Here is a 13,766-nt window from a genome sequence, read left to right as displayed (position 1 = left end):
AAAAGATGGAGGAAGGGAATGAGCCAAGGAGTGGGGGCCACCTCTCAAAAGTGGAAGAAGTAAGGAAACAGACTCCCTGGAGCCTCCAGAGGGAACTCAGCCCTGTTGACACCTAGATTCAGCCATCGAGACCATGTCTGACTTCTAATTTACAGAACCGTAAGAAAGTAAATTTGTGTTATTTCAAGCTGCTAAATTTGGGGGTGATTTGTTACAGAAACAATAGGAAACTAATACAAGTATTTATTCTTTGTGTCTGGCATCTTTCTCACAACATTTTATTTGTACTCTATAATATCCCATCACAAGAATACACCACATTTTATTCATTGACTATTTTTACTTATTTCTAGTTTGGGCTATTATCAATAGTGCTGCTGTGAACATTTTTGGACATGTCCTTGAGTTAACATATGTACATATTTCTGTTGCACATATACAGGAACAGAATGGCTGGGTTATAGGATATGCGTATATAATGGATGCTGTGACACATCTCCCAGACTTCCCTTCAGGACTGAAGGACCTGTTCCCCCAACCTGGTAGGAGGCTGCTGGCTGACAGTCCTCGCTGTCAGCCTCTCTGAGAAGAGAGAAGCTGAAAAGAGTTCCTTTGCCCAAGATCACACTCACTTCCCAAGGACAGCCTGCATCCATTCAATGGCTGGTTGACATGTGCGTGTATATCGGGGTGTGGGGGGGCGGTATATAAAGACCCTCTCCCCACTGCCGCCTGGAATAACTTTGAAGGGTCACCCCCGATTCAGAGTTCTCCAGGAATCAGGGGAGGCTTTGTCGAGGCCACATCTCAACCAAACTTTTCCCTCTTCCAACTCTGCTTCCTTCTCTTCCCCTGCAGACATTGATCCTTCTAAAGGAGTTGAACACTTTGTCACATGTTTATTGGGTCATTTTAGTCACTCGTGAAGTGTCTAGTCAAGACTTTCACCTATTTTTCTACTGGATTGTCTTTCTCTTTCTTGTGGCTTTGTGGGTGTTCTTCCTATATTCTGGACACAAGTCCTTTGTTGGATGTATCTGTCACATATGTTCAGAGTTGGATATCCTCGGGGTGCTTCAACAGTACCAGTATGGTGGTACCTAATAAAAATCATGAAGGCTTGAGTTTGAAAACTCCTTTAAGGAAAGAAGTTTCACTTGACTAGGTGAAACTATGTTTGATTTTAGTGGGTATAATTGGATATAGGATATGATCCCAAGGAGAGAGAAACGGGACCTTAAAGGGAAAGGCCCAGATGCAGGTAACACACCCTTAGACTTCGTCACTCCTAGCCTGAGGTTTGTGGCTACAAGCACTGAAACACTGCACCTCTTAAAGGTATTTGTAAATGAATACAGTCATTCATTCAGAGTGTCCACGGAAGGTATCGATACGTCAGCCTGTTCTAGGCACTGTGAACAAGAGACAAGATCCTTGCTTTCAGGACACCTAGAGGGAGAGAAACACAACAGGTAAACGAAATAAAATAATGTCCACACAGTGAGCCCTAAACTGAAGAAGCCCAGCGTGGAGGAAACTGTGAGTTGGGGGTGGGGGGAGCGTTGATCCAAGCAGCAGCCAGACCAAGGCGCACAGGAGGTCCCGCCCTCGGCCCCGCCCCCAGCTATGCATGCGTCTCCTGATTGGCCGGCGGCCGTCAGCCCCACCCCGCGGAGCGGACCGCTCGGGAAGCGCGGGGCGGGCCCAGCCAAGATGCAGCCTCGGCTCCGGGTGTCGCCGGGCTGGCCCGGGGCCGCGCTAGCGGGAGCCGGGCAGGAGGCGCCCACTGCGGCAGCCACGCGCTCCTAGTGCCCCAGACCGGCCGGCGGGCCCGGGTCCTCCTCGCCACGGTCCCGCCCGCTGTCCCCTCCCCTCCACCCTTTGTGCTGCCGCCGCTTGGTGTCCCTAGCTCCTTAGGACCCCGGCCGGGCCGGACCGCGGCGGCGCGCCAGCCCCGTGTGGGCTCCGGGTCCGCGGCCGATGGCGAAGGGGCGCAGCGCGAGCAGGGGCGCTGTAGCCGGAGTCCGCCACGCGGGAGACCCGGCGCGCCTCCGCCGCATTGTCCCGGGCCCAGCGCCCCGGCCCTGAGCCACGCCGCCGCAACGCCCGCCCGCTGCCCGCAGGGCCATGCGGAGGGCCGCTGCGATGGAGGACTTCGCAGAAGAGGAGGAACCTTGGTACGACCAGCAGGACCTGGAGCAGGGTGAGCACGGAGGAGGCGGGTAGGAAAGCGGGGTGCGCCTCGCGCCCCTGGCCGCTTTTCCATTGTTGGGCGGTTATCACTCCCGGGAGGGCTGGGTTGGACCCCGAGTGCCTGATGCCGGGTGATGATGAGTGTAGAGAACGGGGACGTGGAGAAAAGGGGCGCTGCGTGGCAAGACCTGGACCCCCAGAGATCTGCAAAAGTCGCGGGACCGGTTTTCTCCTTCCTGGAAGTACAGGGGCATACTTCAGTCTGCCCACCCCAACTTAGAGACAGGAACCGCCCAGGGACCCCTGGTGTTGATGCGGGGCCCGAGTCCTGGCTGGAAGTCTTCGGAAACCGCGAGGTGGCTTCTTGGTTATGTTTTGCTGGGAGGGGTGGTGCGTGTGTGAGTGTGGGCGTGTGGGCGTGTGTGTGTGTAGATAGTGCGCGCGCGTGTGTATGTGTGTGCAGGGGGAAGTTATCCTATCCCAAATCCAGCGACACCCTTCCCTGCCAGGATTCCTGAGCTCTAAGACTCCCAGAAAGTTTCCCCAAGTCCCTTCCCATCTACCCAGGGGCGGGATGGGGTGCAGGACCCTGCCGCTGGGGAAGCTGAGACGGAGTCTCCAATCTGCCTTCCTGAGGAAGGAGTCCCCTGGCCCCCTCCCTGCCCCCTCCCAAATACATGGCTCATGGTTTGGAAGGGGTCAGGTTTGGGAATTCTGAGCAAGGACTCTGATTAGAACCTGAGTAAAGAGGGAGCCACCTCCCCCCGTCCATCTGAGGGTAGAGAGGGTGACTGGAAGAGGGTTAGAATCTGGTGATGAGGTGGCCGAAGTGACATCACTCCGAGTCTGGGGCGGGCTGTTAGGACAGGAAGGAGAAAGAGACCTAAGAGGGTCAGGACCAAGGCCTGCTGGAGTGGAGTCAAATCCACCTTCTCCTCCCGGAAAACGGCTCACTCTTGGGTTGTCAGAGCTGGAGGGGCAAAGAAACGTGTCTGGGAGAAGATCCCACAGTCCCCCAGGAAGCCAGGCGGGTGTGGACACAAGTCTAGTTCAGTGTGTGCCGCCGCCCCTGCTCTGGGGCTTCATTTACACTTGGCTTTGCTCTCATGGGAGGCAGCTACCCAGATTCTGGAGCCTTTGTTTCCTGGCTCTGACCTACGTCCCCACGTGGCCAGATTTGCTGGCAGATGAGGCTCCGTCCTTGTGCTCAGAAATGTGGGGTAATCAGAGCCTTTGAGGACGGGCGTGGGGACTAGACCTGGGCTGCACCTTGCCATACTCCATGCCCCAGAATCCACCCTCAGCCTCCCTGCCTGGAGTGAGAGGCCCAATACTGGCTTCAACCCCTCTTCCACAAAGGCACTACCCCCCGCCCCCCAAGGTCACACCCCACAAGGTCACACCCCACAAATATCTATCAGGTTCCACTTAAATGGAACTGGGAGCTGGGAATAGTCCTAGCCCTGGCCCACTAGGTGGCCCTGGGCCTATGGCTGAATCTGGGTGATAGGATGCAGTGAGAGGGCTTCATGGAAGAGGTGGGCCTAGAAAGTAAGATGGGAAGCTGAGTGCCCGGGAAGATGGCCTCCTGGGAGGCAGACGCTGGTATCGTTGCTGTCGCATTTCATTCCTGCACCCTTAATGAAGTCTCTGAAGTCTCTGGCTCCGTGCCCAGCCCAGATGTGGGAGGAAAGAGCCCGGGAGTGAGTAGGGTGGGCAGTGTGCTGCTTCCAGAGGGTGAGGTGTCGAGATTCTCGCTGGGCTGGGCAGCCATGCTCTGGTCCAGGGCGGGGCGTGAGCCCTGAGCGCCCCCTTCTCTGGCCTTGCTGGTCTGCAGCCCTTGGCTTCCCCTCAGAGGCCTAGTGGTAGCCAGAGCCCAGGAAAAATGAGGGAAAACAGAAATGAGAGAGTCTCAGGGGAAACTGGAGCTTTTGACCAAAAACCAAATGTCTGCTGCCATGGGTGAGTGCTGTGCTGAGCCTGGGGACCTGATCTCTCTCCTCAGGGGCCCCGCGTCCCAGCAGGGGAAGCAGAAAGGGGACCAAACTAGTGACTGTGATAGAGCCTCAGGGCTCCTGTGGTGAGACTTAGAAAGGCTTATGCAAAGGCCCCCTCTGAGCTGGAGGGTGTCTAAGTGCCCCCTGGACACAGGAAGGAATGCTGGCATTCTAGGTGGACAGGATGCTTAGACGAGGCCCAGAGCAACATGGAAAGACCATGTGTGACTGGAAAGTAGGAGTTACCTAGAGCGCTGGGGCTGGGGTCCAGAGAAAGTCCCTGGTACAGGTACTGTGGCACACTCCCTAGGGGTTGGCATGGAGAGCTGGATGATGGGGTGAGCGTGGGCCAAAGGCCATCCACAGTGGGGATCAGGTGCCTGTCGCGTCCTCCTTCCCTAGATCTAATCTCCCAATTCTCTCCTGTCCAGCTGCTCCCTAGTTGCCTCTGAGTGGCCCAGGAAATGGTTTGCCCAGCCAGCCTGGTCCCCTCCACACCTGTTTCCCCTGCCCCCAGTGCAAGCCCTGACTTTGTTTTCAGAAGATGGCCATGGAGATCCTGTTTGACTTTGATGCTGTTCTGTCCCAGTAGAGGGAGGAAGTTGGGACAAGCAAGGTCCTCGATTCTCACTGTTTCCTCTGCCCACTGACACAGCACCTGTAAAAATAGAAAAAGCCATTAATTATTAAGCGCAGGTGCTCTCTCTGCCTCTGCCTACCTCCCTCCCACCTTGGACCAGGCTTGGTGTGGCCTGTGGGTACCCCTTTCCAGGCTGAGTGATGGCTGCTGAGTCACGCATTTGATGTCCTGAGCACCTGACCTTGCTTCTTAGCCTTGGGCAAGAGCTCTGACATGGCAAGGGAGGGAGGTGCCTGGACCCCAATTCTGTGGACCCGGAGCTCCTGACATTCATGCCCTGCAGGCTGTGAGCAGGACCCCTGCAGCCCAGCCAGGTGGTAAATCGCCTCCTCCCCCGTTATCTTTGTCTCTTCTCCCCCGGTCCTGTCCCCTGTCCTTCCCCTGCCTCCTTGCTCCGGAGTCTCTGGAGCCCCACCCAGGCCCCAAACAGTGAGGGGCCGTGGGATCTCAGCATTTCTTTTCAAAGACATCCCCTGGCTCCCTGCCATTCCGTCTCAGGCTTCTGGGGTGTTTTTCCTGGGGAGCACCTCAGCAGGCATTCAGGGGACAACGCTGCTGCTGCCCGCTGCAAGAGACTCCGGAAAACTCTAGGGTCCTGGCAAGGGAGGCGCCAGTTCAGACTCAGTACCTCCTCCAGCTCGGTCCAGTGTGACCATTAATCTGGCGGTGACAGGCTGTTTTTATCCCTCCAGCTCCTACTTCCGGCTTAGCCAGCTCGCCCGCTCTCCCACACCCAGGTCTCCCGCCCGCACCGCACCACCCTCCCCGGAGCCCTCAGTTGGCCGGTGTCCTTTTCCTAGCACTTGGCTCCACTCAGTCCCTGGCTATGCACCTTCTAGACTTCTCTCGTGACCCCTCTTGGCAGCTTCGATCAGCTCAGCTTGCATTGTGATCCAGTTTCCTTGAGACAGTCCCCGAGATTCTCACCCACCCCAAACGGCTTCTGCTGCGTTCCCTTCTTCCCCGCTCCTGAATCACTAGGTAGCCCAGGTCACAGTCACTGCCTTTGCAGGGCCATGTTCCTAGTTTAGAGTGTGACTTGCAGCTGCTGTCCCAGCCAGCTGGCAGTAGGAACACACATACAGCTCAGAAGCTCATCCAGGAGAAAGAGCATAAAGTGCATTGTTCATGACCGTTCCTCACTCCAGCTCTGAGCCTGTGGCCTTGGACTTGAGACTAAGCTACAGGGGATCCATAAAGGCCACCCACAGAGCCTGTCCCCTGCTGCCAGTGCAGGAGTTGACATCGGTAGTAATGGCCTCTTCACAGATCCGAGGAAGAAAGCATCAATGAGCGTGGCCCTCTGTGCATCATCTTCATTTATACCTGAATTATTTGATCATGTTTGGAGACGAGCTGAGTGTTCACCATCCCACGACGGAGAATAGGAAGATGGTGTGGCTCCTTCATCAAAACTAGGGGTGGTCTTGTTGAGCTCCCACATTTCTACCAAGCACTCGGCATAACACAAGGCAATCGCAACATTAAACTTCAGTTTGCAGACAGACACTTCCACCTACAGTTAAAAAACATAACGCAAGTTTTTCTCGGCATCATCATCGTAAAGTTAATCTCTCAAGGCTAAAGGTTCTTATCTGGGATTTATGTGATCTAGTATTTTAATGGCTGAGCTAGGCGTTTGGGAAAGCGGCTTCTGCTTGTCCAGGCTATTATTACAGCCTTGCTCTAAGGTAGCAGCTTTGTACTCCTTCTCAGCCAGGGGACTCCTCTGAGTGACGTCTGGGCACAGGGACCCCTCCTGGCTTAGGTCCAGCCTGGACATTGCACTCTAGCTGTTTCAAAACCTCACCTCTCGGTGTGGGAGCAAACTCCAGCTTTATCCCTGATGGGCGGCTTGGCCTTTGGTCCAGGCCTGCTGACTGGTCAGGCTCCTCTGGCTTTTCTACAGTGATGTCCATCTACCCCCAGCTGGCTGAAAGAAAGCCAGAGGCTCTGCTCTCAAATGCCCAACAGAAGTCACAACTCTTTGGGGACCTGTCCCCTGCCAAGCAAGGGGTTCAGCTGAAACAACTCTATGAAACTCATCAGGAGGAGGTTATAGAGACCATCCATCCTCTAGGGGTCCTAGAGCCATCACTGTCTGAGAGGGGAAAGCAGTACTGAGTTCAGTCCCCAGACCTCATCATGTCGGCCCCAGCAGAGCTGCCATTATGCCCCTGGGTCTGGATTTACACCATCAGCCTGGAGTGAGGGCCTCTTCATGGGAAAAGGACCCAGCTTTCCTTGACAGCATTTTGGCAGAATGAATCAAATAGGCCCGCCCTCTGCCCCAGGATTCTGTTTCTAAGAAAGTATCCTCGGGGACTGGGTAGGTGATTTGCACAAAGATTTTCGTACTACCAAATCAATCACAGTTTCATTTTTAATAGAGAAAAAAATTGAAAGCACCCTAAAAGTCCAACAATAAGGACAATTTAGGGATGGCTATTTAGGGACCTGCATACAATAGAATATTCACATCCACTAAAGATGATCCTGTAGGTAGAGCTGTGTTGGCACAGAAAGCTATCTGTGCCATATTAAATGAAAGAAGCAAATACAGAAAAACATGATCCTATTTACACAAAAGTGTATCCACAGCTGTTTTGAGCACAGAGAGCTGTTTAGAAGGGTGGTTACCAACATGGTGACAGCTCCTTTCTTTAGGGGTGTTTTCTTTCTTCTACCCCACCTCCCCCACCTCCTCCACACCCCACACACGGAGTGGAACTTTAATTACTTACAAATGGCACTGTTCCTTCATCACCATGTGGGGCCATGCTCATTTGTTTGGCCAGGGACACCTGCTACTTCCTCCTAAGCCCTCCCCCTCCCCACCAACCAACCCCCTAAAAACAGGCCAGATCCCCTCCCAGCCTCTCTGACAGCTGCTCATGTACCTTGGACTGAGGTGGGGGAAGGGAGGTCCCAGTCCTATAAGGTACAAGAATCAGGGCTGGTGGGAGGAAAAAGATGGTTTTGCTGCACAGGGAAAGGGGGTGTCAGAGAGGGGTACATGTCACTAGGACCAAATGCTACCGCACTGGGGCGAGGAGACCTGAATTTTGATTTCAGTGTGGCCGTAACCCAGCTAATGACCTTGGAAAAGTCACTCTTCCCTCTCTGGCCTGTCATCCATAGAATAAGAAGGTTGAGCCAAAAAGCTCTGAAGCCTCGTCCAGTTCTAATACCCAGCAAGCCCTCCTGCCCCCTCCCTCTGCCTCTCGGTGAGCTCCTGGTCACCCTTCTAAGCCCAACTCGAAGGCTGCCCATTGTCTGAGCCTCCCACTGCGCCTTACCTGTCGTCCAGGGCACTTTGCCCTTTGTCTTACCACATTCCACTCACTCATTCTTTCAGAAAAGATTTATGATGTGCCTGCTCTGTGCCAAGTATTATTCTAGATCCTGGGGATATCAGTGAACGAAGCAGGCAAAATCCTGGCCCTGTAAGCTTTCAATTGGTCGGGGGAGACAATTGGGAAGGGAACGTGGGGCGGGGGAGGCATGATTTTGAATCAATGGCTGGGGAAAGCCCTCCTGGAGAAGGTGCTATTTAAGCACAGACTTGAAGGGAGAGAGGGATGATCCCCGGGAAGGCCTGGGGAAAGGACAGTCCAGGCAGAAGCAGCAGCCAGTTATCCCCTCCCAGGCCTGGAGGCTCCCCAAGGGCGGCCCTTGTCTCCTGCTCCTCTTGGGGTCCTGAGGCCCAGCTCAGAACATTAACGGGGGTCCTCTGCCTTCTTCCTCACACTACTCACGTTTCTCTCGCCCTCCGCCCCTCCCTCCAGATTTGCACTTGGCCGCCGAGCTGGGGAAGACGCTGTTGGAGAGAAACAAGGAGCTGGAGGAGTCTCTGCAGCAGATGTACGCCACCAACGAGGAGCAAGTGCAGGAGATCGAGGTGAGGGGCCACGCGGGCCCGGACATGCCCCCACACCCGTCAGGGGCCCCTTGGCCTGGGTGTCCCTTTGTGCAACTTAGGAAAAGCTGCCCTCTTAGCAGACACAGCCCTGGCCCAACAGCCTCGTGCAGTTCACAACCTGCACAGCTATCCCAGGCAGCCCCGTTGCACCACTGTCTGTACCCCGTCATCTATTGCACATGAAAACCCCAAAGTGAGCTTTTTCCTAGAAGTGTGAAGAGGGCCCGGGCAGAGACATTTTCCCCAACCCTCTTCCGAAGGTGACTCCCCACCCCCACCCCACCTCCACCTCCCCCAGTACCTGACCAAGCAGCTGGACACGCTGCGGCACGTGAATGAGCAGCACACCAAAGTGTACGAGCAGCTGGACCTGACGGCCCGAGACCTGGAGCTGACCAACCAGAAGCTGGTGCTGGAGAGTAAGGCTGCCCAGCAGAAGATCCATGGGTGAGGGCAGGGTGGAGAGTGGGGGGAGGAGGGGCAGGCGAGGGAGAGGCCCAGGGCTGGGTGTGCAGGTGGGTGTCTGGACCGGTGGGCGTGACTCACGCTCCTTCTCCCAGAAGCTCAGGCCTGGGAACCAGGGGTGGTAGTGAGTTTGCCCTTGTCGATTTGGAGTGATTTAACATTCGAGCTACAACCCTTTGAGTGCCAACTATGCACCAGGCTCCGTTTAGGCACCGGGGATACAGTGATGGGGATACAAAGACACCGTCCCACCCTCTGGGAGCTCACAGCCTGGGAGGGAAGGCAGGTGTGTATATAGTTCATTGAGATGCAGGGTGATGAGTGATAGAAGGGTATACAAGGAACTGAGGTGGCACAGAGGAAAAATAGTCAGCTCCGCCTGGGAGGTGGGAGAGCAGGGTGAGTGCTTAGAGTTCTCCATCTGACCTCAGCACCTGGCAGCATGGCTCAGGGTTGCCCATCAGTCCCCAACCCCACGTCCCTCCAGGACTGCAGTGAGTGGGGCTGGCCTCGTCCCCTTAGAGTCCCTCCCGTGCGGTTTCCCCACCCACCCCCAGGCTGACGGAAACCGTAGAGCGCCTGCAGGCCCAGGTGGAGGAGCTGCAGGCCCAGGTGGAGCAGCTCCGGGGCCTGGAGCAGCTGCGCGTGCGCAGGGAGAAGCGGGAACGAAGACGCACCATCCACACCTTCCCCTGCCTCAAGGAGCTGTGCACCAGCACCCGGTAGGTGGGGTGGCCCGGACCCTGGACGGTGCCTCCGAGTGCCTGGGACTGCCAGTGAGGGGGAGGAAGGAGAAGGCGGGCACCAGGCAGCAGGTGGGAACGAGAGAGTTGGCGCGTCGTCGAGGCTCTTGGAGAGGTGGATCCTGGGTACCGACCGCCAGCCGCCGGCGTTTACTGCACGCCATTGTGTGCCCACGACTCTGCTGAGTGACTTAATAATCATAGCGATCCCACGAGGTGTGTTTTATTATCCTCACTACTCAGATGAGGAAATTGAAGCTCAGAGGTTATGTGTCTCGTCCAAGGTCACCTGTTTAGTAAGTCAAAACTCTAACCCCGGACGGGTTAATTATTACACCTGTCAGTTCCCCATTAAACCTTCTCAATGGGAAGACTTCCTAATGTAAGAATACATATGGTGTATTTGGTGGGTGTGTCGATAAGGGTCCTGGCAAGGGCCAGACAGTGCCTCCTTGGCACAGAGTAATTGATATAGAGGTGCGAGCAATTAATACAGAGGTGTGAGCAAGGTGCAGGAAAACCAGGGGACACGGTAACACCCCAGGTTTGCAATAGCGAGGAGCTCCTACCACCCCTGGGCCCAAAGGGGCCAAGGGCAGGGAGGTTACTGGAACCTCGAAGGCGGCATGGAGGATGCTGCCTGGCTGCACTGACCAGTGAAGGAGTCCGAAAGAGACATTCCCATCACCTCTGTCTGCTGGGACCGCCTGCCAGTGACTCCCATTGGCTGAGCTCAGGAGGGAGCCAGGGAAACTGGCTGAAGCAGTCCACTGAGGTCGGCCTCCCAGGACAGAGGGCAGAGGGGGGACTGGGAGTGGATCGAGACTGGCAAACAGACGATCCAGCCCAGTGGACTAGAAAGATCTAAGTAACCACCGCCCTCTGCCCACCTGCCCCTCCCCCCACAGGTGTGAGGATGCCTTCCGCCTGCACAGCTCCTCGCTGGAGCTGGGCCCCAGGCCGCTGGAGCAAGAGAACGAGCGGCTACAGACCTTGGTGGGGGTGCTGCGTACCCAGGTGAGCCAGGAGCGGCAGCGCAAGGAGCGGGCGGAGCGCGAGTTCGCGGCGGTGCTCCACGAGTACGCGGAGCTGGAGCAGCAGCTGTGCGAGATGGAGGGCTGCCGCCTTCGCGTGCAGGAGCTGGAGGCCGAGCTGCTCGAGCTGCAGCAGATGAAGCAGGCGAAGACCTACCTGCTGGGCCGGGAGGACCACCTGGCCGAGGCCCTTCTGGCTCCCCTGACCCAAGCCCCTGAGGCCGATGACCCCCAGCCAGGCAGCGGGGACAACTTGGGCGCCCACGACGGTATCTCCTCCCCCGCCACCTCCCCAGGCCACACCGTGCGCAAGAGCTGCAGCGACACAGCGCTCAACGCCATCGTGGCCAAAGACCCAGCCAGCCGGCACGCGGGCCACCTCACGCTGCACGCCAACAGCGTGCGCAAGCGGGGCATGTCCATCCTGCGGGAGGTGGACGAGCAGTACCACGCGCTGCTCGAGAAGTACGAGGAGCTGCTGAGCAAGTGCCGGCAGCACCGGGCCGGGGTGCGGCATGCTGGCGTGCAGACCTCGCGGCCCATCTCCCGGGACAGCTCGTGGAGGGACCTGCAGGGGGGCGAGGAGGGCCAGGGGGAGGCGAAGGCCGGCGAAAAGAGCCTGAGCCAGCACGTGGAGGCTGTGGACAAGCGGCTGGAGCAGAGCCAGCCCGAGTACAAGGCGCTCTTCAAGGAGATCTTCTCCAGGATCCAGAAGACCAAGGCTGACATCAACGCCACCAAGGTCAAGACCCACAGCAGCAAGTGACCCTTTCTCAGCAGGCAGACTCCCCAGGCTCCAGCCATGGGTTCCTGGAGCCTGGGCTGTGCAGCCACTGGTGAGTGAGGGATACTTTGAGCTGCAGTATATCCCAGTGGAGGCCACTATGTGACCCAGGGATGGTGTTGGGGACACAGCTTGTTCTCTGCTGATGTGGGAGGCAGTCAACACGTCCAGCCTCCCAGGACCTTCCACCATCCTGTGTCAGCCCACTCCCTTGGGGAGTCCCAGCCACTCCAGCTTCAGACCCTCAGGCCCTCAGACTTGTTGCCAGGCTTCTGAAAGCCATTCTGGACCAGATGGCCTTTTTTTTTCTTTTCAAAGTTGTTTTTTTTTGGTTGTTTTTTTTTTTTTGAGAGAGAGAGAGAGAGAGATTTGCAATGCAAGATCCCCCTGACCCCTTGCCCATAACTGGAAACACTTGAAGGGGGACCACAGAGCCAGCTATGGCAGGTTCTGGGGGGCTCCTGGACCACCCACTGCTTCTCCCCAGTTGTGACTCACTGTCATCCCCTTAACACCAGGTCTCCCACCCCCAGGGTCCTGATCAGGTCAGAGGTGGCCCCTGCCATGAGAAGCAGAAAGCCTCAGTGCCCCCCACTCCAGCCCTGGTGAGGGTGGGCTTCTCCCAGGAGACCCTCAGCCCACCGCAGATCTGTAGCCAATCAGAAGAGGGGAACAGGGAGCCCCCCAGCAGCTATACACGAGCAGTGCACCCTGTTCCCTTCTGAGCCAGCCGCCTCGGATTCCAGCCCCAGAAATGCCTTCTGAGCATTAAGCCTTCCAGGGGTCTGGGCCGGGGCGGGGAGCCCCCAACATCGCACGCCACCCTGCAATTCACCAAGTTTGTCCTCTGCCTGCCCCCACCTCAGGGACCATGACGTGTCTCATTCACTCCTATGCTCCCCACAGGCCAACCCCACCGCAGATCGTGCTTGCTGCCCCCAGAATGTCCCAGGCATGTGCCACGAGCCAGTGGTCCCAGTGTCCACCCCTGGCCTCCTTCACTGGGGACAGCCCAAGACCCTCACCCTACACTCAACAGTATTAAAATGGGCCCGGGATGGGGAGCATGTCTCCTTCCCATAAAATGCCTGCTCTTAACCTCCTACCTTTGTGGAGGGCTCTTGAGGACGGAGCTGGGTCAAGGGTTTAATCTTTTGTTAAGGCTTTAGAAAGTCCAGCTTCAGCTAAGAGATGCCAAGGTCCCCAGCTTGCCCTGAGCCATTTTTCAGGGCTTCCAGTCCCTGCCGCCCTTCCTAAGACCCCAGAAATCGGAGGAGCCACACAGCCCAGTGGAAGGCGACGGCCCTGGCCTCTGTGCTGGAGTCCAGTGGGGAACCTTCATGCCTTATTTGTTTCTAAGGGGTTTTCTTAAGAAGCACGCCCGACCTCCCCTCCCCAGAGGTGCCATCATGCTCTCCGGGCGGGCTGTCAGCTGGTCATTCTGTCCATGTATCTTGAACCCCTGTGGAGCTGGGCAGCTCCCAGCCCTCTGTGTGTCTCTGTCACCTAGGGTGGAGGGGGTGGGGTGGGACGGGGTGAGGGGAGGGCTCCTGCCTGTTTGCTCCCCAGTTATGTAGCAGCCAACCAGCATCACCTTTGAAGTATACGAGAGAAATATATTTACAAATGCTTTATTCTCTTCTTTAATAAAAAAAAATGCACCAGTATTCTAAAAGCAGAAATGGCCTCAGAGCCATGGTCCTGTCTCTATGACTCGATTTTGCAATTCCCTCCCCCCAACCCGCACCTGCTGACAGCACAGATAACTTCAGAAGCCAAAGTTAAGTGCTCTTGAATCTTTTGAGATCAGTTTGTTGCTACCCGCTCCACTCGCCCATTTCGGACAGGAAATGCAGCCGGCTCTGTGGATCCCAATCCCATGTGGAAAAGCTTCCCAAGTCTCCCCTGGGAGGTTGGCTCAGGGACCTTCCGTCAACACCCTCCCCCACGTTCCTGAAGGAGCCAGAAGCAACTTCCCTTGGACCCAA

At 56.5% G+C, this 13,766-nt stretch overlaps 1 protein-coding gene and 1 long non-coding RNA gene across 3 annotated transcripts in view; both read left to right on the top strand.

Moving 5' to 3' along the window:
• Window positions 1–242, top strand: part of LOC120600222 (uncharacterized) — a 2,447-nt gene extending 2,205 nt beyond the window's left edge. Inside the window, exon 2 of the long non-coding RNA XR_005652145.1 lies at window positions 6–242. This is a non-coding gene — a long non-coding RNA (uncharacterized LOC120600222). The remainder of the gene's footprint in view (window positions 1–5) is intronic.
• A 1,452-nt stretch (window positions 243–1,694) lies between these two features.
• Window positions 1,695–13,460, top strand: CDR2L (cerebellar degeneration related protein 2 like). 2 transcript variants are annotated; one of them, XM_039859609.1, is made up of 5 exons: window positions 1,695–2,203; window positions 8,619–8,731; window positions 9,051–9,199; window positions 9,775–9,939; window positions 10,869–13,460. In XM_039859609.1, exons 1-5 carry the CDS (start codon window positions 2,128–2,130, stop codon window positions 11,758–11,760), a joined length of 1,395 nt encoding a protein of 464 aa, XP_039715543.1. In that variant the 5' UTR covers window positions 1,695–2,127; the 3' UTR covers window positions 11,761–13,460. The 2 variants fall into 2 exon arrangements, with proteins under 2 accessions (XP_039715543.1, XP_039715544.1); XM_039859610.1 differs by lacking the exon at window positions 1,695–2,203 and adding an exon at window positions 8,189–8,276.
• The last annotated feature ends 306 nt before the right edge of the window (window positions 13,461–13,766 follow it).

This window comes from Pteropus medius, unplaced genomic scaffold, assembly GCF_902729225.1.
Source record: "Pteropus medius unplaced genomic scaffold, Ma_sr-lr_union100, whole genome shotgun sequence".
Lineage (NCBI taxonomy): Eukaryota > Metazoa > Chordata > Mammalia > Chiroptera > Pteropodidae > Pteropus > Pteropus medius.
The sequence above is the reverse complement of the archived record's forward strand: the minus strand, read 5'-3'. Positions and strand labels throughout refer to the sequence as shown.

What these genes read in the sequence shown, in the direction of transcription:
- CDR2L (XM_039859609.1), top strand. Translation starts at nt 2,128, where the DNA reads ATGCGGAGGGCCGCTGCGATGGAGGACTTCGCAGAAGAGGAGGAACCT. An exon ending in AGCAAGTGCAGGAGATCGAG is followed by an intron (nt 8,732 to 9,050) that starts GTGAGGGGCCAC and finishes CACCTCCCCCAG; the next exon opens with TACCTGACCAAGCAGCTGGA. An exon ending in GCCCAGCAGAAGATCCATGG is followed by an intron (nt 9,200 to 9,774) that starts GTGAGGGCAGGG and finishes ACCCACCCCCAG; the next exon opens with GCTGACGGAAACCGTAGAGC.